The sequence below is a fragment of the Haliaeetus albicilla genome, chromosome 10 (assembly GCF_947461875.1).
Source record: "Haliaeetus albicilla chromosome 10, bHalAlb1.1, whole genome shotgun sequence".
NCBI classification, from domain to species: Eukaryota; Metazoa; Chordata; class Aves; order Accipitriformes; family Accipitridae; genus Haliaeetus; species Haliaeetus albicilla.
The window spans coordinates 38,454,873-38,475,301 of record NC_091492.1 but is presented as its reverse complement, the minus strand read 5'-3'; the positions used below and the strand labels follow the sequence as shown (position 1 = coordinate 38,475,301).

Sequence of the window (20,429 nt, the reverse complement as noted above, 5' to 3'; positions counted from 1 at the left end):
TGCTGAATGTACAGAGGCTGCTGGCAGATGAGCACAGGGCTCCCACCCCAGCCCCGGAGCACTGACAGCCTGACATCTCTCAGTGCAGATGCTGTCTGCTTGCTTTCCTGCAGCTCCTGCCAGGCTGGAGCCAAATTTGGGGTTCAGGGATCTCGTGATGGCTGCAAGGAGCTCAGTAGAAGCCTTTGTGATCAGGAGGTCCTGCCAGTCACTAATGTTGCTGATACAGCATCCCCATGCCTGACTCTTCTTGCTCAGCATCTGCCTCGATGCCTTCCAGTCCCAGCAAGCGGCAGAGCTGTCATGGGTTTTCCAAGTCCTTCTGGCCACATGTGTTAGCTCTCCGTCCACTCCCCTCAGGTTTTCCAGCAAGGAGGGACCTTGTGAACGCCTGGGCAGGTGAAGCGGCATTGTGACGTGAGACTCAACAGGAATCACCAGTGGGGGGGACTCATATCTCTCAGCAGCCTGCTCCCCAGCAGGTGTTTGGTGGAAAGGGACTGTGCAAGAGGGAGGAAGGGAACACCAGGTCTGATTCTGCTCCGTTGTGAGCAGAAAAGAGGTGGAATAACTCTTTCAGTTCATGGGCCATTTGGGTGAGAAACTGCTGTGTAAGGCAATTGGGACTGAGAGGAGGTGGGGGAAGAGGTCTCTGATGAGAGCTAAGGGGAAAGGAGAGGAAGTGAGAGAGAAACTGAATTTAAATGGATTAGGCCTGTCTGTCCAAAGTTCTTTGTTTCCTGCCACCTCCCTGGTGTGACTTTCACAGCTGTATTCTTTGTGGCTGGGGACCTGGTTTTAGGTTCCCTGCAAAGTCAGCATGGAGCTTTACACCTCCTGGGTGTTTCCCTGAGCAGCTGGAAGAGGGTCCAGAAGCTAAATCCCCAGGACAGAGAAACTGATTTCTCTCCTCTCATGTCTTTCCTCTTCTCTCTGTAGGTGATGGGCTCATGAATTGATGTCTCCAGCATCACTGCTCAGTGGGTGACAAACAGGGACACATCCTCATCAGGCAAGTCTCTGTTCTCACCCTCTTGCTTTTGGGATTCCCCTTTTCTTTGGCCCTGCCATCTTGTTTTCTCCTGGGCAGCCAAAGTGGGTGTTTGTACAGGTGGTAGTAGGTACAAACAAGGCTGGGGGTCATGCACAATGAACTGCCCTTGTAAATACCAGGGATCAGGAATATTTCTTCAACAGGCCTTGAATTACCCGGTTCTCCTCCTCAGCTGGCAGCCCAAAGCATGGGCAAGGGGCGGGGGCAAGAAGAAGACATAGAGTTAGGGCAAATTTCGCCTTTGGGCCTGGACTCACAGGTGGAAAGGTAAAGTAACATGTAAAGTAAGATGTAAAAATGTCTGTTAGTCAGCAAAATGCTATGCTTCAAAGCTCTTTTTAGCTTTTTAAAATATTTTAAATGAAAATGGCTGGAATTGTGCAGGCCATCCTGGATCCAAACAGTACACTTTGAAAATGCCAAAATAAAATGTTTTGATTTTTTTCCAGACTTCAGCTTAACTACGCCAGCGCAACAGTCTCACTACAAATTTCCATAAAGTTTTGCTTGATCCACTACTACTTATTTTGCATTCATTTGGTTTTGCCTTTAAAAAACCCCCTTCCTTGACCTTAATTCTGGGTTGAACCCAGCGGTGCAGAGTCTGACGAGGTTGGGATCTGCCTAGTGTACTGCCCTTATGAAACCAAGGGGCACACGTAGAGTTGAGCCCCTGGGCTGAGTGCACGACTACCTGCAGGGCTGCTGGGCAGCCACCGCTGCCTTCTCCAACCTAGGAACAAGCGAGCTGGTGGCAGGACTGTCCTGCATCTGCGCAGGGGTCCAGTCCAGGATGGGGTCTCTGAGGGAACAGCTAAGGCAGCCGCAATCCTGTCCCCTGTGTAGCTTCGCACTGCAGCTCACGTGGTGCCCGAGCAGCTGCGGGGTCGTGCGGCTTTTCCTCCCCCTTCTACCCCATCAGCCCTGGTGCAGCTGCAGCCAGCCCTGGGATTTGGCCCCCGAGAAGCAACTCCCTGCTGGGCCGTGGTCTCAGCAGGGCAGGGGCAGGCTGCAGCCCCGGGAGAGGTACACCACAGTATTTGTTGTCTAATCATCTCCTGCCCCCGTGCCAGGAGCCGAGCGCACACAAACAGTGCCGGGCTCTGGGGCGAAGCGCTGCCTGCGAGATAAGCTAGGCAAGGAAAACACATCCATCTTCGTGTCTCTTGGCCTGAGACGGAGTTTCGTCTGCTGGCATTTTCCTGGCATAGGCTCAGGGCACACCACAATTCACCTGAGGAGCCAGACGCTGGGGAGCCAGCTCCCATTCCTGGCGAGAGGTGTCAGCCCCGACTGGTGCAGAGCGCGACGCCTGCGAGGAGCTGGCAGTTGAGGCCCTGTTGGTGCTTGGGGAAGGGTGCTGACCCCCGGCTGAGCCCCTGTGGCAGCCTGGACCCAGCTGCACGTTGCCAACAGTTGTGTTCATCGCCTGAGCAAAAGGGCGAGACTCCCTGTGCCCGGCTGAGCGCCCACCACCAGGCAAAGCCCAGGTTGAGAGCTTCCAACCAGCCGCCTGGACAAAGCAGAAATGACTGGGAGATACAGAGCTGAGCAGAGACTCGACTTCAGCCTGCGGCTGCTCGGTGTCTGATAAGGAGGCTGCTAGTGCCGTCTTGCAGCGCTTTCGACCTGCCAGCTCTCTGCAAATGAAACGTCCTGGTGAAACACCCCCCACCCTTGGCTCCCTCTGATCCCCTCCGAAGCCGAGCTGAGACTGGAATGTCTCCTGGGATGTGATTCCCTCTAGCCTAAGGGGGACTGCGTTAATAAACCGCAGTGTGAGCAGTGGAGGTGATGGGGGAGGAGGCAGGCAGGGCTGGTGAGATGAGGCTTTTACAAACAAGTCGCGGGTCTGCTGGAAATGTCCCATCCTGTCCTCTCTCCCTCCCCCTGTCCCCGGAGCCGAGCTGTGGAATTCAGGGTGTGGGTCGAGGCTTTTCTTCACACACGTTTCTGCTCAGAGCAGCCAAGCCCCTCTCCCCCCTCCTCAGCAAATGCTGCTGAACTCACCTCCCTGGAACAGGTACTACTCCCCCAGCCCCTCTTGGCTCAGCCTCACTGCTGCCGGGACCCTCCCGCCCCTCCGCATTGCTCTGGCATCATCCTACAGCGTGCTTTTCCCATGATGAGTTGAAGGTGTCCATCCCTGGGATGTGCAGGCCAGCTTGGCAAGCCAGGGCCAGCAGTAGCAAGGAGAGAGTGTTCCCTGCATCTCGGTGGGACCAGAGGGCGGCTGTGCTCACGGCAGGGAAGCAGCTGGGCTGGTTGGTGCCAGGTGAGCAGAAATAGGCATCTGCGTGGCATCTGCCCAGCATCAGGGCAGTGCTGTGGGCTCTTGACTGAATGAAGCCACATGAAAGCAGTAAGGATGCGAGCCAGGAGAGAAGAATGACAGGAGAGTAAGCAAACTCAGCGCAGAGGAGATAACCGGGAAGACAGATCACGGAGGTATGGGTTTTGGTTGGTGTGAGCGCTCTCTTGGCTCCCATTGGGATGCAAAGTGCCTCTCACAACTGTTAAGTTTATGCAGCACTGATGCAGTGCCCTGCAATTTGGAGTTCATGCTACCCTGGATGCTGTGGGGAAGGACGCATCTGTGACCCACGCTGCGTTGCCACTAACAAATGTCACTGCAATAAATTGGCTGCCAGACTGGCAGAGCTTGAGTCCCAAGATGTTTTTCCACTTTCTCTTAGAAAGCAATTGCTGAACTCTGAGACTGCATTATCCCAAACTCAATGTAGAAGCCTCAGATCCAGGGAAGCACCCAGAGGCCAAACTGAAGATTCCGAAGAACGGTCTAAAAGGAGCACCACGAGAGCTTGCACAAGGCTGAGAATGAATGCAGCATGGCAGACACAGTGCCCGGCCTTTGCAGAAAGCTCTGGTGTTTGCTCAGACCACCGATTTTGCAAAGGCCAGGCTGTTCCTGCAGAAGAGGATGCATGCACCGTTCCATGTGGAGGAGCCCATGGATGGTGTCTGCATTGAGCTCAGCACTCTATGGTGGAGGCTGCACCTGAAAGAAGAGCATTTCAGTGGCAATCATCACAAAACGGAGTGCACGACCGGGCTTCCTTGTGCATTTTCAGGGGTTATTGACCCTCCATGTGAAGAGGAGACACCACCAGCTTCTTCTACAGAGGAAAGAGAAGGTGGGCTCCAGTATTTAGCTTCCAGCTGAGAAGAGGTGTTGGAAGCTGATGGCTGGACAGCCTCAGTAGGGCAGGGAGAGCAATGTGGTGATTAAAACTCATGAGACATTTTGGAGAGCTGAGACAAAGGATCCCGAATCGCAGGTGGCTGTGAACTGTTTGTGGAGAGGCTGCAGAATCGCACAAGATCTCTCCGGCTGCCGTACGGGCTATGCCTTTTCTTGGGAAGGGGGAGATGAGGGAAGGTAGTTACTGTAATAATCTAGTTCAAAGCAGTAGCTGTTCATGGATTGGTGCTAACAGCCTCCTAAAAAAGTCACAGATGCCTCTGCCTTACACACAGACCCCATGCTTGCTTCCGTATTTGCTTACGTGTTGTTTTACTACAGACACCTTGGAGCCATCAGCACCCCCCTCAGAGCTGTGCTTGGGGAACCACTGAGCGCAGCTCTCCAGAGATGTTTGCTGTGTATCTGCAAAAGACAGGGGGGGAAACCAGACCAGCTAGGGAGCAGCTGTGCAAGAGTGGAGGGAAACAGCCTCCGGGTAGAGATTTGGATGAGAAGGAAATGCCAAGCCTCAAGCCCATCGACCGGGACAGCACAGGTAAAGCAGGAAGCCTGTAAAGGTGTGAGATCCCTCCAGGGCCCGCTCAGCACTGTTGCCTCCTGCAAGGGGTGTGAGCTCGCAGCTTTGGACTCCCTGAAACCACCTGGCAGATCTCAGCCAGAGGAGAGGCAGCGAAGGGCACTGTCTCATTGCTCAGATCCTCCAGACAAGCACCAAACCAACCTGCGCTGGCTTTTTAGCTGCACTGCTTATGGGGTGCTCTGCGGCCATGAAGAAAACAAAACAAAATCTGTGGGCTCAGGCGTGCCATCTTGTCCCGTATTTAGCAGGTAAATTCACAGAGCTCACAGTAATTGTCATCCTCATGATCTGAGGATACACTAGAGGTGTTTTGGAAGAGGTAGTTTCCTGGCTAGGACTGAGGAATTTTGGGACGCAAAAGCCCTTCTTTCAGTTGCAACTAATGGCATCAGCCTTCAGCTGGGATCAGAACATGCCTCCGAGTGTACAAGCCCTGCTACTGCACGTGTGAATACAATGGAAATTGAACCTCTGAGATGCAGCTGCCACTGGGGAAGAGATTTGGAAAAGTTCCCTTTCTACCACCTCCTCTTTCCCCACGAGGAGGTGAGAGCATCCACATTCCACATTTGGTACCTTCCTCCACCTGTGGGTCACCAGGGTGGGTTTAAGTGGCACAGGTAAATGCAGAGGTGCACCTACACCTCCCAGGACCCATGGGCATGGCTGAGAGAAGCCTCTTCTGACGGGGAAGAGCTGTCCAGAAAGCCGGAGCAGAGCAGTCTAGCTCAGGTGTGCTCCAGCAGTCAGGCCCTGGGCTTCAAATGGGAAACACTCGTGATGTGAATGGATTCAGGTCCAGAAAAGCCTTCAGACCAAAAGTGGGCTAGCATGAATGAGTTAAAATCCTTTAGTTTGCTTTGTGAAATTTATTGAAAACTACATTGTTCATCTGCTGAAACTTCACAGCTGTTGAGATTGCCCTCGGGGCAAACCACATCCAAGAAATGGCATGTAGATCCTGGGAGCACAAGACTTGAAAGCTGAAACGGCACTCTGCAGTGCTGCCTTCCCTTCCCTCGCAGTCACGTCTAGCCATCTGCGGCTCCTCCAGTTAGACGCCGCAGTTTTTTCTTCCTCCCTTTTCTCATCTCTGACTCTTGCAGGATAGTGACTTCATTTCACAGTATTATAGTTTGGCTAAAAAGAGACTGAGGAAGGATGCAGACAGCAAGAAGTATGTGTGGGGAGAGTGTGCTCAAAGCCCGTGGCATCCAGCGTGAGATAGGGCTATATGTGCCACACAGCAGTGGCGATGCCATTGAGTATCACCTGCCTGTGACGCTACTGCTTTGTTATCCCTTGGGGGAATGGCGGTGAGGCAGGACTGCAGAAAACGTGTCCCTTTGCTTAGGAAAAAATCTGTGAATTCCTTTTAGTGGTAGCAACTTGCTTGGTTTTGGTGTTTGTTTTTTTTTTATATTATTTGTTAGTTGCAACTTCTGCTTGCAAAAAACTTTATAGGCTAAAAAAGTAGTGCTTGCATATTTACATCTGACCTGAAAGCTCTGTATGGACTTGGGAGACTGAAATCAGCCACTAGGCACAAACAAAATTAGGACTAGCCAGAGCTCAAAGATGAAGATAAAAGCAGGACACAAGAAACCCACTGACTGCAATACATTCAGTCATAAACGATTCATGGAGTAATTTTGAGTAGCAAACACATTGGTAAGAACTGGAGGTTTTGTTTCTTTTTTGGGGGGGGAATGTCCACAAACAAAAATATTGGCTAATTCATCAGAAGCTTTCTTCTGCTTTGAATAGTTTGCCCAGATCCCCGAGCAACCATCCCGTGCAATTTGCTGTTAACCTAAATAACTTAAATTCAGGTACACCCAGAGCACTGCCCAGATCTGCCCCTGCATGCAATAATTAGGGTTCTCCAAGCGCAAACCTGCAGCTCGGGAGGCAGGAGACTCCATCAGCATCTCCAGATGGCTACCTGCTGGTGGTGGCCCGTAGCAGGGACGGACGTGCCGCAGCGTGGCATGGCTGCGTGGAGAAGGCTTCTGTGGAAACAGGCCACTTGTGGGTGGCACTGTTCCCCTACGCAAACACCCTGTGAAGGTGCAGCCTGGCACAGACAGACATGCGCTCTGTCATCCGATGATGGAGGGGCAGAGACAGGTAGGAGACCCAGGGAGGCCCGGTATTGCATTCCTTACCTCTGAAATAACCCCTTGTGATCCAAACGGTTGGGGAATTCCTAGATCTCTTTGTAGCCATATTTCGGCTGTGACAGCGTGAGGATTTAAGTGAGGCAGACTCTGAAGGGGGAGATTATTACCTGCTTTTAGAGCACCGGGGAGAAAGCAGTTGAAAAAAATAGACCTGCTTTTTACAAGCCTTGTCTTACCTGATCCTGCTGCTAACAGGAGGGAATGTACAAGCCGGCCAGCGCACCGAGTTATTCAGAAATGACTGGTTTTGAGTAAATCTTTCCAGAATTATTCAGGAATTAGTTACTGTCTTTCAGATTTATATGTCCCTTAATCCAGAGTCAACCTTCAAGTGTAGGCAAGCCCTAACACTTGAACTATGTAAGGAGGGATCTTCTGGAGCAGGGGGAGAAAGAGAGGCAGAAACGCAGCTACTTGATTGAATCAAAGATCAAATTTAAGCTGAAAAACAGGGGAATTAGGAAGTTTGGCTAGGGAAGCAGTAAAAACTGTTGTGGGGATATTTAGATGCAAACGGTGCCCTGCTGCACAAGTTCCCCGAGTGAAGGATGGCTCCTCGGCAGGGCTTTGCACAGGGAGACCTAACACAGTACTTCCACCTCCAGTGCTGAGGACTCTCCAGCTGGGAGCAGAGGGCTTGGAGTGGGTGGTGTGTGTGCGGGTGGAGTTGTGTACACTCAGCCTCTCAGACAGCCACAATAAATTATCTCATTAGTAAACCCAGGGTAGCTGTGCTCCTCAGCACATACCCGGCCTCCCACAGCACAGAAAAACTTTGCGTCTAATTAACCAAATCAAAGGGTCCCCCAGACACAGCTTAAAGGGACGCTCTCAGCTTGAAACCCAGGCTCCTTCAGCAACTTGTTCTGCGCGTAGTGGAACTAATGAACCTCGATTTCTTATGGCTGGAGGTCTGGCATTCCCTGCGCTCCCTGCAAATCTGTCCTCTCCTCCCCCCAGCACATGCCTAGCTTCTTCCTATGGCCAGGGACAACCAAGGAGGGAAGAGGAGCCCGTGGTGTGGTAGCCCCAGCCCCACGCACTGATGGGCTTGACCGTGCTCACGTGCCCAGGGGTTTCCTCGCAGTGAGGAGCTCCCTGAGGTCACCCTTTTGTCCCCTCCTGCCTTTTTTCTCATGTCTTTAAGACCTCTGTTTCCCCACAACTGCTCATGGCTAGGCGGGATGGGGCTGCACGGGGAAGGGGACCCTGCTCCCTCAGGATGCGTGGCTGGGAAAAGGAAAAAACGCAGGTGCTGCTGAGGCAGGGGCTTTCCAGTTATAGTCTTCTGGTTTTACAACTGCTTGGCCCCCTCTCCTATTAATGGGCAAAAGACAGGCAAATGCTGAATCTAAAATGCTGCTGTTCCAGCTGAAAGCAGAACTGCACAGCACAGCTCCCGGGGCAGGCGAGGTCCCTGGCACCGTGGGAGGAAGGATTTGAGGGTGTTACTGCTCAGAATAGGAGACCAAAGTTGTGTTTGAGGCACAATCCCTCTCCTCAGAAGTGTAGAAGCTGCAGCTCTCCCCCTGCCTGCCCAGCTCCTGTGCCGAGGGGGTGGCTTGCTTTACAAATGCTTTTCTCTTCCCCTCGTGCTGGAAATTTGATTCTACAAAAACACTTACACAGCAGCTAATTGCCAACCCTACAGTGACTTAGCTCTCTAATTCCTGCCAGTCAATGAACCAGCCCAAAGAGCTGGTTTTCATAACTTGCTGAACGTATGAACACAGCCCTGGAGACATAACATAGCTGGGATTTTTTTTTAACCTTGGACAACTTCTGGATCCTTCTCAATTTTGGAAATTTCTTTCACTCCACAGGGCATAAGGGACATCCAAAGATGGAGCTGGCAACCAGGCCCATCCCGGGCAGACATTGAGCAGACATGGACCCACAGAGGTCCCGGAGACCAGCTGGGGTGCCAGAGAAGAGATGATTGCCAGAAAATTGGTTTGAAGGTAAAACTGGCGTCGTCCAGCCTGTCTGCTCGTGATTTGAGGGCTCATCATCATCTCTCCATGGATTCCTACTTCCCAACCAATGTCCACGCCTTGCAAAGGTTTCCTTGATCTGCTGGTTTGTATCCAGAGGGCTGCTGCAAAAATTGTTGTGCTGGCCCGTGGCTTAGACCACATCATTCCTCCCCACGCTCCTCCCTGGCACCCTCTTTCCTCTGCCCCGATTGTGGACTGTTCATCTTCCCTCTCCCAGCCCTTCATTATCCACCTCCAGCCATCCTCTCCCACGCAACAGAGGCCGTCTCCGTCGCCCATTTCCAACAAGCCCCTTCATGCTCTCTCGTGCTCTGCCGCACACCTGGGAGAAGCAGCCTCTGAGCATCTGCACAGCTACCGCATCGCCCTCCTCGAAGCTCTTCCTTTGGTCGCGACATCTGCAGAAACCTTCACAGCAGAGGTGTGAAGCAGGGCCTCCTTGCTCCCTCCCGCTGCCCGGTCTTCTGCCTGCACCCAACCGTCGCTTCTTCGCTCCTGCCCGGCCCGCACGGAGCTTCGTCCTTTAGGCTCCGTGGCTCTACGGCGCTCAGCAGAACGTGGTGGAGCCCAAAAACGGGCTAAGCCACGTTTGGGCCGGTGACTCTGGAGCTGGTACGTTGCTTCACCTGCAGGCGTTGAATTTGGGCGCAGCGAGATACCCGCTGGCCCTTGAAAGTTGCGTCGGCTGTCCCGGGCAGAGCTGTGGTCAGTGTCTCCTACGGAGCCAGACGCCGTCCCCACGAGTATGAATCGTTCCTCCGCCGCCGCGGCCCATCCCCCGTTACCGGGGCTGGGGGGGCGGTGTTGAACGGCCCTTAAACACCGGCGGGGGGGGGGGCTCAAGCCTGGGCGTACAGGGCCAGCCCCCCGCTGCCCTGCTCAGGGCAGCCGGTCCGCGCCTGCGGGGGCCGGAGGAGACCCCCCCCTTGCTGCGGTTGGGGCTCCGGCGGTCCCTTTCCCCGCCCGCTCCGGCCGCCGCCGGCCCCGCGCCCCCCCGTTCCCTCAGGCGGCTGCGGGAGAGGAGAAGCCGGGCCCCGCGAGGCGGGCGCGCCCCCTAGCGGGGACGGGCGGCGGCCAGGGGGCGGGGCACCGAAGGGGGCGGAGCCCGGGCCCGCCCTGCCCTTCTCGGCCCAGTGAAGCCGGGCGGGAAGACCCCGCCTTCCCTCAGAAGGGCGGGGCGGCTGGCGTCGGCCGCTGCGGCCGAGCATGCGCGCGGCGTCACGTGGGGGCGGCGGCGGCGCCTCTTAAAGGCGGCGGGAGGGGCGGGAGGGCTGTGAGGCGATGGCGCGCGGCGGCAGGAGCGTGGGGCGGCCCGCGGCGGCACCGGCCCCGGCCAGGTACCGGGGGCGACGGCGGCGGGGCCGGGGCCGGGGGGGGGGGGTCTCTGCCCACCCGCCGCCCCTTTCTGACTCGCTCCTCTTCGCAGCCCGGCCCCAGCGGCCCCGGTGCCGGCGGCGCAGCCGGCGCAACCCGGTCTGATGGCGCAGATGGCGAGCACGGCGGCCGGCGTGGCCGTGGGTTCGGCCGTGGGACACGTCGTGGGGAGCGCCCTCACCGGCGCCTTCAGCGGCGGCTCCTCCGAACCGGCCAAGGCGGCGGCTCCCGCCCAGGTGAGAGCGGAGCCGGGCGGGCGTCCTTGCCCTGTCCTTGCCCGGGGCGGGCCGGTGGGCTGCGGGGCCGGGGGTGAGGAGGGGCGGCGGGAGCTGGGCCGGCAGAGCCGGTCCTGGGGAGCGGGGGCCGCCGGGCCTTGCCAGGGCCGCTTGGCCCGTGCGGCGAAGGTCGGACGCGGGAGCAGGCCAAGGTGACGGGGCCGTTCCCGGTGAGAGGCGATAAGGAGCCGCCGTGTTTACCGAAGGAGGTGCCGCTGCCCACAGAGCTCTTTCCCGAACCGGGTCCTTGCCTGCAGGAGCCCAGGCAGCAGCCCGTGTACCAGCAGTCGCCCTACGGACCCTGCCACTATGAGATGAAGCAGTTCCTGGAATGTGCTACCAACCAGAGAGACCTGACCTTGTGCGAGGGCTTCAACGAGGCGCTGAAGCAGTGCAAGACTAGCAACGGTGAGTCTGTGCCCTGTCCCTGCAGGAGGGCTGGGTAGTGACGGAACTGCTGCCCGGAGAATACCCGAGGGGGTTCAAAGGTCGCAGAAGCAATCTGTTGTGGTTGTAGTGCCTGCCCCTCAAGGCTTTAAACAGGAAGCAGTTCTGTCTTTCCTGTGTCCTGGAATGCGGAAGGGAACTGGAAAGGGCAGGAGAAATGATCCTGACCATGTCTCTCTGAAGGTGAGGAGGCTGTAGGTGCCCTCCTGCAGGTTCCTCTCTTGCTGCTGTGGGAAACCTGCTGCTTTCCCTACTTGATGCCCTAATTCCCGCTGCACCTGTTAAAAGCAGATGTCAGTAGCTATGTCTTGATCTGGTCACTTTAGGTAAGAGAGCTTTTATTAACTCCAGCTGCTGGAATGTGCACCTAATGCTGAACTTGTACTTTCTCCCTGTAGGTGTTTCTTCTCTCCTGTGAAGAATCTGCCCCCCTTTGTATAGGGAAGAGGAGCCTGGTGTAGAGCCCTGCTGCCTGCAGGGAGTAGAAGGATGGACAGAGGATGAGCTGGAGGGAACAGACTGACCAGACAGGAGTCTTCTAGTGGTAATTTACTTCTTCACTAGTAGAGAAGGAAAGGAGTGGTTGGACCTGTGGGAATTCAGAATTCAGATAGCACTGTATTTATTACAGAGAAATAAAGGAGTTTATTTGGACCTATCACTTGTGCTTGTTCTTTATTTAATTCTCAAGCTAAAATTAAGCTACCAAAATGTTAACAGTATCAGCCACTTAAAGGACAAGGCACAATTGTGTATTTCCTGCAAACAGGAGGTGCAGCCTAGCAAGAGCTGTGCTTGCATGACTTGGCAAAAGCAGATCCACAACTGACTGGAGACTGGATTGGCTGCCCTCCAGGCAGAGGAGGGGCTGGAGAGAGGTAATCTGAGATGTGTCCTACATTATTTTCAGTAACAAATTATTTTTCCATTGATACCCTCTTCCTGAAGAGCTGTTCTGACCCCAGAGCTAAGAAAATATGACCTGTCTGGCAGTGTGACTGGGATACAGTCGGCTGATCTTACTTAAAAGCCTTAGCAGGTTATGCAATGTTCTCAAGGTCACCAGCCTCAGGTTAAGTTCAGAGCTGCTCTCCTCTTACTGTAGCAGAACAGTTTCCTGAGTGCTGCCTGCAGAATGGCCTCCAGCAGGAGACCCTGTTTCCCATGTTGGTGTGAAAGATAACTTTGAGGCTTCAGCTGGAGTTCTAGTGGCACAGCAGTGAAACCATGACACTTTCAGATGTTTAACTGCTGAATTTTCATGGCAGAATTAATCTGTCAACTGCTGACCTCTGGCTGTGAATATTGGGCAAGTTCTCAGCCCCTTGCCTGGATTGGTGAAGAAATCCATTTCTAGATGGTAAAAGCTGGCAGCAGATACTGTAGGCTGGTGTTGAAAGTCCTGCCCCTTCTAAATGTCAAACCTTAAATTCTTGGTGGTAGATAATGTCCCGAGCTGTGCCTGGCCTTATCTGGAGTGCCTTGTGCTCTCCTGAGAGACAGCCAAGGAAAAAAGTAGATGCCAGAGACTCTAAACCCAAGTGCTTGGTGTGGTGAGCTGCCCCAGTGTGAGCAGAGAGGAACCACTGTAATGAAGCTGTCTGAACTAACTGCCTTCAAGAAATAAATATTAGACTGATACTGGTGTGTGCTGTTATGAGTGGAGAAGCTGTTAAGGAGAGCCATCAGGAGCACCTGCAGCAGGTGTGTGCTGTCTTCTGACCTGTCTTGGCTAAGTGCTAGAAATGCTGCTTCTGGAGTTGTGAAGACTTGAGATGTTTCTTGAACAGTTTTTCCTGGTGACTTGCAGTGGACAGTCTCTAGAAGGCCACTGCCAGAGTGGTGATGGTGTTGAAGGCAGACTCATCCAGTGATGCAGGTGCATGTTCCCCTGGCTGCCGGTGCAGGTGGGTTGAAAGGAGGTGCAGTTTCTTGTCACTTGGGAGTGCAGGCCATGCCATGGGAACTTGAGTGATCCCTTGAAGCAGGAGGGTGCTGCTTTTGCATGGTTTGTCAGGGTGCAGCTTTGGAGGTGGTAGTGTGGACCCCTGAAAGGAGCAGGGGGATCCCAGGAAAAGGAGCTAAGTAGCAGAGGATTCTTGTTGAGCTGGGGGTGAGTGCCTGGGCAGTATGGCATGGTGGTTGAGCCCTGGTGGGTGGCTGCACTGCATTTGTGACCAGTAATGGGTCTGTTCCTCATCTAGGGATGTCCTTGAGCCTGAATTCACCTGCTACCCACAGCCATTACTGGTGTTGTGAGGGGGCATAGTGGAATGCAGAGGACAGCCCCATGGATGGTGTACAAGGGCTGCGGGGGGAAGAGGAGTCATGCCTGCACCCTCGGCTCCTCTGTGGAGGTGAGGTGGGTGCCTGGCTCTTACCTGCTAGGTCAGCGTAGTGCTTCCCCAGGTTCTCTAGCAAGGATTCATAGCAGGTGGCCTCAGAGCTTTCTCCTCCTGTCAGCAGAATGGAAGAAATGGATTAATCTCTCTCCTGGCTGAAAACTGAAATAAAGACTTGTAACTGGGGCAGGCAGCTCTGCCCAGGGAAGGTTCCTCCTCCCCCAGAGCAGCCACCTCAGACAAACATAAGGTTCAGCTCTAGCTCTTCATCTGAGCTGGCTTCTGCCTCCTCAGAGTTACTGTGTATGTCCAAGTGACTGCTGAATAGACACCCTCCCCCCCCCCCTTTCCAAAGCTGCATCTTTGTTTCTAGGAGGTGACAGGGTTTTCCTGGTGTGTGGAAGCCCCCCCGCCAAAACAGACCCTTCTTGGCTCAGAGGCTGAACTGTGCTGTCTTGCCAAGGAACTTACAGATGACTCTGATGAGGATGTAGTGCTCCCTTTCCCATAGGTATTTACTGGTGAATTCAGATGCAGGGTTTTCCACTTTGCTCAGGTTCATTAGGGCCCCCATTTCATCCGGAAGATTGATGCAGTCTGGAGGGAGAGAGATGTGGTGAAGAAAGTCCAATGTGCCCCTGTGTGGCCAACATGAGCCTGTGGGGTTTAGAGGTATTTTCCTTTGCAAGTTATGCTTTGAAGGGAATCTGTTGAGGTCTAGAGGGGAGAAGGTTTGCTGCCCCTTTCCCTGTGATGGGATTCCCATGCAACCTGTTTGTTACTCTCTGCTGCTTCTCTATTGGGTGAGTGCTGGTCCCTCTGGTGACCGCTGCTCAGGAGCACTTGTACTTCAGGTGTGCACTGACACTTCCCCTTCAGGTGAGCCGTGAGGATCAGGATGTGGCACTGCAGGTTCACTGTCTCCTGGCAGTTGGCTGCAGACAGGGAATGAGCCCTGAGATATGAGTGTGGTCACCCTGAATCCAGGGGCCCCATGGACATGGCAGGAGGAGGCACAGTGGGTGGCTAAGTGCCCGCTGTCACAGCCAGCAAAGGTAGGATCCCTGCGTTGCCATCACCAGGGCTTTGAGCTGCTGTATTACAGCCGTGTCTGCTGGTGTTTTGTGCTGGGAATCCTCCAGGTTAGGAGTGTGGATGAATGTTTTGATTTGGGGAAAATGGTTCTGATTCATGAAGTGTCTCTGTCCTTCAACTTTGCTTCATCAAACATGAGTAGGAAAAAGCAATGAGCCCTGGCCCTTGCCAGTCCCCTTCCACAAACTTGTCCTAGTCACAAGGGGAAAGAGCTGGAGATCACATCTGAGTCACCAGGGGACATTTTGGACATGAACTCTCACCAAGTTTGTCATGATTGAGAAATCCCCAGGGCTGACACACGTCAGTAGTCAGAGCTGGGGATCCAATTCAAATAGCAGAGGGAGCAAAGGCTTAGGACCATGTGTGTCTGGTGGCTTCAGCTGCAAGTGTCTGGGGTCAGGCAAAGGCTCTTGGCCAACTGGGCAAGGCCAAGACAGGGTCTGCTCGTTCCCTCCCACCAGCTGCAGAAACCTGCTCTCTGAAGCTGAGGGCCAGGATTTGAGCCAGGGAACCCTTCCCACACAGCCAGGAGCAGAGGAGCTCTGCTGTCACTTCTGCCCCATGACTCTTCTGGTTGTGTCTAGATTAGCAGAGCTCCTTCCAGTGATTCCCCAGAGCTGCAAGGCTGGGAACACATCCTTGCCTCTGGCCTCCCTCCCTGCAATTAACTTAGCTCTGCTGAGATGGTTTTCCTCCATGATTTATTGTGTAGGGGTTAAAGATCACCCTTTTTTATGAGGCAAAGGATGCTGATGTGCCCTGGCAGAGCTCTCTTGCTCTGTTCCCTAAAGACTGGGCATTGCTGTGCATCAAGGTACCATGTCCCTCCCTGCCCCTCATGGGGCCACCACCTGGTGGTGATGAAGATGGTCCAGGTGACCAGCTGGCCCCCAGAGCTGAGGCAAAGCTGGTGCTTTCCCCCTGTACCTCTGTATCTCACAGTAATGAACATGGTGCTTAGCCTGCCTCCTCCCAGAGCTTCTCTCCTCTAGCAGGGACCCAGGCCTGTGATGTGGTGGCTGCTGGTACTGGGTGCTGTCCTGCAGGTGGTGGGGATGACAAAATCCCTGATGGTGATGGTATTAGCTGCTGGAGAGCCCTGGGGAGGGACTGCATTTCCAGCTGATGCGGTTGCAGTTTCAGTAGCCAGATTTCCCAGCAATGGGGAATGGCCCCTGCAGATTTCCAAGCCTTCTGCAACTGGGGAGTGGGAGAGGGGAATAGAGCAGGGGCTGGGCTAAATGACAGCCTGTTGGTAAGGCTGCCTGCTCTGTGTGGTCCCAGCTGCTCTGAATTTCAGACTTTTTGCAGTCTTGGGGTGTTTCCTGCCCCAGCTGTTTGTCCTGCAGCTCATCTGGGCTGTGATGGTGCCAGATCTGCCCACCCTGCTCCTAGCTGAGCCCAGTGCTGCTGCAAAGGCAGCCGCACTCTCCTCTGCGAGATGGTCAGATGCCAGTGGAACAACCTTCCTCAGGACCCTGCCTGCTCTGGTCCTACTCTGGAGCATGAGGTAGTGAGGTTTTGCAGCCTGGGAGGAGCTGCGGGCAGTTGTCAGGACGGCAGCTGCACCTGCGCTGCGGAGCAGGAGGAAGCCACAGGGCTTAGCAGCAAATGCGGGGTGGTGCAGCAGTTAAGTCCTGGTCCACGTTTTGCCCTGGCCTGACAGGGGTAGCTGTGCTTGGTCAGTGATGTGTCAATCTAGGATAAAACCTGCTTTGTCTGGGTGAGTTCCTTCTGTTCACTGAGCACCTCTCATACCTTGTGCAGGAGGGAATAAAGCTGGCAGAACAGGGTCAGCGTGAGGCTGGGCTTGTACCTGCTCTTGCACTTTGCGCAGCCAGGTACTTTCCTGCACGCCTGGGCTGTCAGAGCAATGTGCATGGCTTATGCACCAGCCGCATCTTCCATTTGGTGCCCAAATGTTGCTGTACAAGTGATCCTGCAACAGTGCTTAGGGGGCCCTGTAGCATCATGCCCTTTTCCTGCAGAGTTGCTGAGACACAGATGAAATCACACCCCCAGGCTGGTCAGCAGATGTGGAGGACCTGAATGGTGGGAACCAGTAACAACACTGATGTACTGCATATCCAGTGCTTGCTGCTCCATGGACTAATTCCCTTTCTCCAAAATGCTCCTCCTTGCACAAGGAGCTGATTTCCTTCTACCTTTGTGGATTTTTGTTTCACATGTCTAATCCATGGACTTTATCTGCTCGGGGCTTGGTGACAGGGTGTATGCGTGGCACTCCTCACCTAGGACCCATGTGCAGGGTGTCTCATAACCTTGCCACCACCTTGAAGAATTTGGGGAGTGCTGGTGGGCAACAGCTGGAGCTGTGTCTGCAGTGTGCTCCTACCTGCGTGGGCTCGGGGGCCTGGCTGCATGAAACACAAGCTGCTGAAATGGCAGGGCTTCACAAGGCCAGAAGACATCAAGGCAAAGCCCCAGCCTTGAATGGGCTTTGGAGCTGGTCTCATGCAGCTGCTGCCGCCTGCTGTAGGCTGGCTCTGATAAGTCTAGTACAGCAGGTTTGCCTGGATGGGCGCAGGTGGGACACAGCCAGGCTTTACTGCATGTGCAGGGACTGCTGTGTGGCACCTGTGTGCTCCACAACCCCCTGGCAGGTGTACAAAAGCCCTTGCTGCCCTCCTGTGCTGCAGCATTCCCTGCAGTCCAGCTGCGCAAGGTGCTGTACGGTCCCATCAGGTTTAACTGGCACCTTGCTACTTCATGGCACTGCAGGTACGGACCCTGCTCCTTGTCATCTGTGTTATAGCTGCTCTGATTGCTCCAGTCACTGCCTTTCACTCGTTTTCCCCTTGCTGCTCCCAAGGGAGGCTGTGTCACAGTAAATTGGGCAAGGTTGCATGGGTAATTGCTCTTGTTAGACCAGCTAATAGAGAATGCAGAAAAAATAGACAAGCCGTTGGGTGCACCAGCCCTTGTTCAGAGCACTGCAGCGTGGCACAGTGAAGCAAGCGACCAGCTTGCTGCATTGCACCCTTGGATGAAGGTGGTGCTTCCTCTTCAGGAAGCTGGGATGTTCTAATAAGGCAGGGCTCTGTCTCGGAGCTCCATTTTCCCTCATACCCAGAGCACGCGTGGGCCAGTCACGTCAGGAACCACTTGCAAACTTCTTTGGCTTGGGGACGCCTTGGGAGTAAGGCTGGTGCTGCAGAGGGGTGGGAAAGGGCCATCCCTGGATGGGGATGTGGTGGCATCAGGGGTGGGGGGCTGAGCCTTGTTGTGGAGGGCAGGAGGTACCCACCGGTTATGGGACACTGAAGCGTCTGCTGACCACCCTGCTGGGAAGGACTGCCATGGGCTGGAGGGTGCAGAGACGTGCCGGGTGGGAGGCCAGCCCTTGATTGTGACTGGGCGTGTAATGTGTCTCTGGGCCCTGCGATGGGTGTTGCAGAGAGGAGGGGCTTTACGCCTGGTGAGTCTGGCAGCCTTTTGCTGTAACGGTCTGCTGTCTTTCCGCACAGGGCACCAGCTGTGCTGCAGCTGTGTCTTGCTGCACTGGCTCCCTTGGGAAATGCCTTCTGGCAGGTGACTTCAGCAGCCACCCTGCACGTTTGCCTGTGGCTGCTGATTCTGAGGTGGCCCTGGCAGAGGCAGGACTCTCAGCACTGTTGGCAGCTCCCAGTCTGTGCTGTGGGGCAGTCGTTCTTGTCACAGCGATGGAGCTGCATGGAGAAGGGAGCAGCAACTTTCCTTATATTGCTTCTGAGATGAGATAGCTGCAGGGGGGGGCTCTGGTATGTCCTGTCTTTCATTCTCCCTGGTGGCAGCAGAGCCAGCTGGCCCCCAGCCTGCTGCTACCACAGGGCATCCTTGGTGTGGTGTGGCTCAGGCTCCTAGCCTCCTGCGCTCCTGGTGGCAAAGGGCCCGAGGCAAAAGATCGGAGTGTAAGACCTCAGGGAAACCTCTCTGCTCCCCCCATCCGAGAGGAGAGATGGTCAGTGATGCCTCCCCACTGTACCCCAGTACCTGGGGCACAGGGTAGTGGGGCAGGCTGTATGTGCATCGGTGCACCTGGAGGAAATGGCCTAGCCTAGGGCGAAGGTGGGCGGTGGGTTGCGATGCTCAGCTCTCGCCCCGCTGCTTCGAGCCCCCTCCCTGAAGCCCAGCTGCAGCAAAGTGAGCAACACACAGAGCTAGAGTCCCTGAGCCCCCTGTGTCATTTACATACACCTCACAAGCGCCAGCGGCACAGCAACCTGGGTTTGTGTAGCACTGCAGACCCTCTCCGAAACAGCCTCCCTTCCTTTGCTTCCTGCTATGGTCCTGGGCTTCATGGTCCTGCTCCTGGTGGGGACGGTGGGGACAGGTAAGGGTGGTGTGGCTGAGGTAGCTGCTGTCTGGGGGGGAGCACTACGGGGTGGCAGGCAGGACTGGGCTGTACAAGGGGGCTGTTAGTGTGAGTAGGGCGTTTTGCTCCAAGGCGGTGTGGTGTGATAAGCTGGATGGAGGTTGGGTAATGAGGTTGCCTCAAGGGAGCAGGGGGACATTTTGGGGCTGGGGGCAATGGGGGACATGGCTCAGCCCATCAGTAACTGCATCCTTGGTGCGTGCAGCTTCCAGGGCTCAGCCCGTGCTGACCCAGCCATCCTCCATCTTGGTGATGCCTGGGCAGACCGCTCGGCTGTCCTGCACCCTGAGCCCCCAGTACAATATCAGTGAGTTCGGCATCTCCTGGTACCAGCAGCGCCCGGGGCACTCCCTGCGGTATCTGCTCTATTATAACTCTGAGCGAGACAAGCACAAGCCTGCCAAGATTCCCGACCGCTTCTCTGCTACCAAAGACCTTGCCAGCAATGCCTGCATCCTCATCATCGCATCTGCCTGCCATGAAGACAATGGCAACTATTACTGTGCCCTGTCACATGCCTTCAACTGGTTTTAGAAACGGGGAACAAAAGCTTTCTGCATTTTCCCTTGCAACCCTGACGCAAAGCCCTCAACAGGGAGAACGGCAGCCTGAGGAGGAATGGAAAAAGACCCTCTTGTGTGCTTGAGCAAGCCCAGCAGCACGGCATTGTGCCGTGAGGTGCAGCAACCTCCCCTTCGACCCCAAATGTCCCCCATGGAGCATTAGACAGCCTAACGCAGTGCGAGACCTGCCAGGGCTCGGCCCAGGAACACACAGGAGCAGGGATCTCCTGCTGCGGTGGGAGGATGGAGACCTCCGCCATGGCTGGGCTTTCCTGGGCTCTTCCAGCACTCGGCACAGTGCGGGCTTGGTCCCGGCTTGGGCTTCTGCGCAGTTTGGCTCACCTGATAATAAAGGTTAATCCTTAGCCACGTGGCTCGTGTCATGGATGTGGAGTCCGGGAAGAGCCCCTCGGGTGTCTCCCTGCAGGGATGTCGCCGTGCCCTGGGGTACCCGAGTTCGGAGGGTGACCCCAAGGCGCTATGGTGAGGCGTTTGGTGGGATCTCTTGGGCCTGGATGGAGCTGTGTCACCCATCCCTGGCGGAGCCTGCCTTCCCCAGAGAGCCAGACCCCCACCCGCGCTGCCCTGTCCCCACACTAAGGACCTGTCCCCTTCTGGAGGCCCCTCAAGGCCTCCTCACGGCCCCCAACGTCTCCCCACACCCCCCATCGTCTCCCCACTCCCCCCATCTCCCCACAGCCGCCATCTCCCCTCACGGCCCCAGCGCCCCCCACAGCTTCTGAGGGGAAAAGGATACGTTGAACCACGCGGGCACTTGTGGGTACTTCATATGAACATTTTCACACAGAAAGATAATGCATTTTCCCACAAAATTCACACAGATTTAATGAAAAAAGCTGCGGGGGGGGGGGGGGACGGACAGACTCCAAAGCACTGGGCAGCCCCTCCCCGGCG

General features: G+C 55.2%; 2 protein-coding genes across 2 annotated transcripts; both read left to right on the top strand.

The window, feature by feature from the left end:
• Nucleotides 1-10,232: 10,232 nt before the first annotated feature.
• CHCHD10 (coiled-coil-helix-coiled-coil-helix domain containing 10) lies at nucleotides 10,233-11,794 on the top strand. Its single transcript, XM_069795101.1, has 4 exons — nucleotides 10,233-10,377; nucleotides 10,467-10,650; nucleotides 10,947-11,097; nucleotides 11,535-11,794. Exons 1-4 carry the CDS (start codon nucleotides 10,322-10,324, stop codon nucleotides 11,552-11,554), a joined length of 411 nt encoding a protein of 136 aa, XP_069651202.1. The 5' UTR covers nucleotides 10,233-10,321; the 3' UTR covers nucleotides 11,555-11,794.
• Nucleotides 11,795-18,661: 6,867 nt separating this feature from the next.
• On the top strand, nucleotides 18,662-19,485 carry LOC104318995 (V-set pre-B cell surrogate light chain 3). Its single transcript, XM_009920547.2, has 3 exons — nucleotides 18,662-18,719; nucleotides 18,838-18,909; nucleotides 19,157-19,485. The coding sequence occupies exons 1-3, from the start codon at nucleotides 18,662-18,664 to the stop codon at nucleotides 19,483-19,485; spliced, it is 459 nt and encodes a 152-aa protein (XP_009918849.2).
• The last annotated feature ends 944 nt before the right edge of the window (nucleotides 19,486-20,429 follow it).

What these genes read in the sequence shown, in the direction of transcription:
- LOC104318995 (XM_009920547.2), top strand. Translation starts at nt 18,662, where the DNA reads ATGCTCAGCTCTCGCCCCGCTGCTTCGAGCCCCCTCCCTGAAGCCCAG. An exon ending in TGAAGCCCAGCTGCAGCAAA is followed by an intron (nt 18,720 to 18,837) that starts GTGAGCAACACA and finishes TCTCCGAAACAG; the next exon opens with CCTCCCTTCCTTTGCTTCCT. An exon ending in GGTGGGGACGGTGGGGACAG is followed by an intron (nt 18,910 to 19,156) that starts GTAAGGGTGGTG and finishes TGGTGCGTGCAG; the next exon opens with CTTCCAGGGCTCAGCCCGTG.
- CHCHD10 (XM_069795101.1), top strand. Translation starts at nt 10,322, where the DNA reads ATGGCGCGCGGCGGCAGGAGCGTGGGGCGGCCCGCGGCGGCACCGGCC. An exon ending in GCGGCACCGGCCCCGGCCAG is followed by an intron (nt 10,378 to 10,466) that starts GTACCGGGGGCG and finishes TCCTCTTCGCAG; the next exon opens with CCCGGCCCCAGCGGCCCCGG. An exon ending in GCAGTGCAAGACTAGCAACG is followed by an intron (nt 11,098 to 11,534) that starts GTGAGTCTGTGC and finishes TTCTCCCTGTAG; the next exon opens with GTGTTTCTTCTCTCCTGTGA.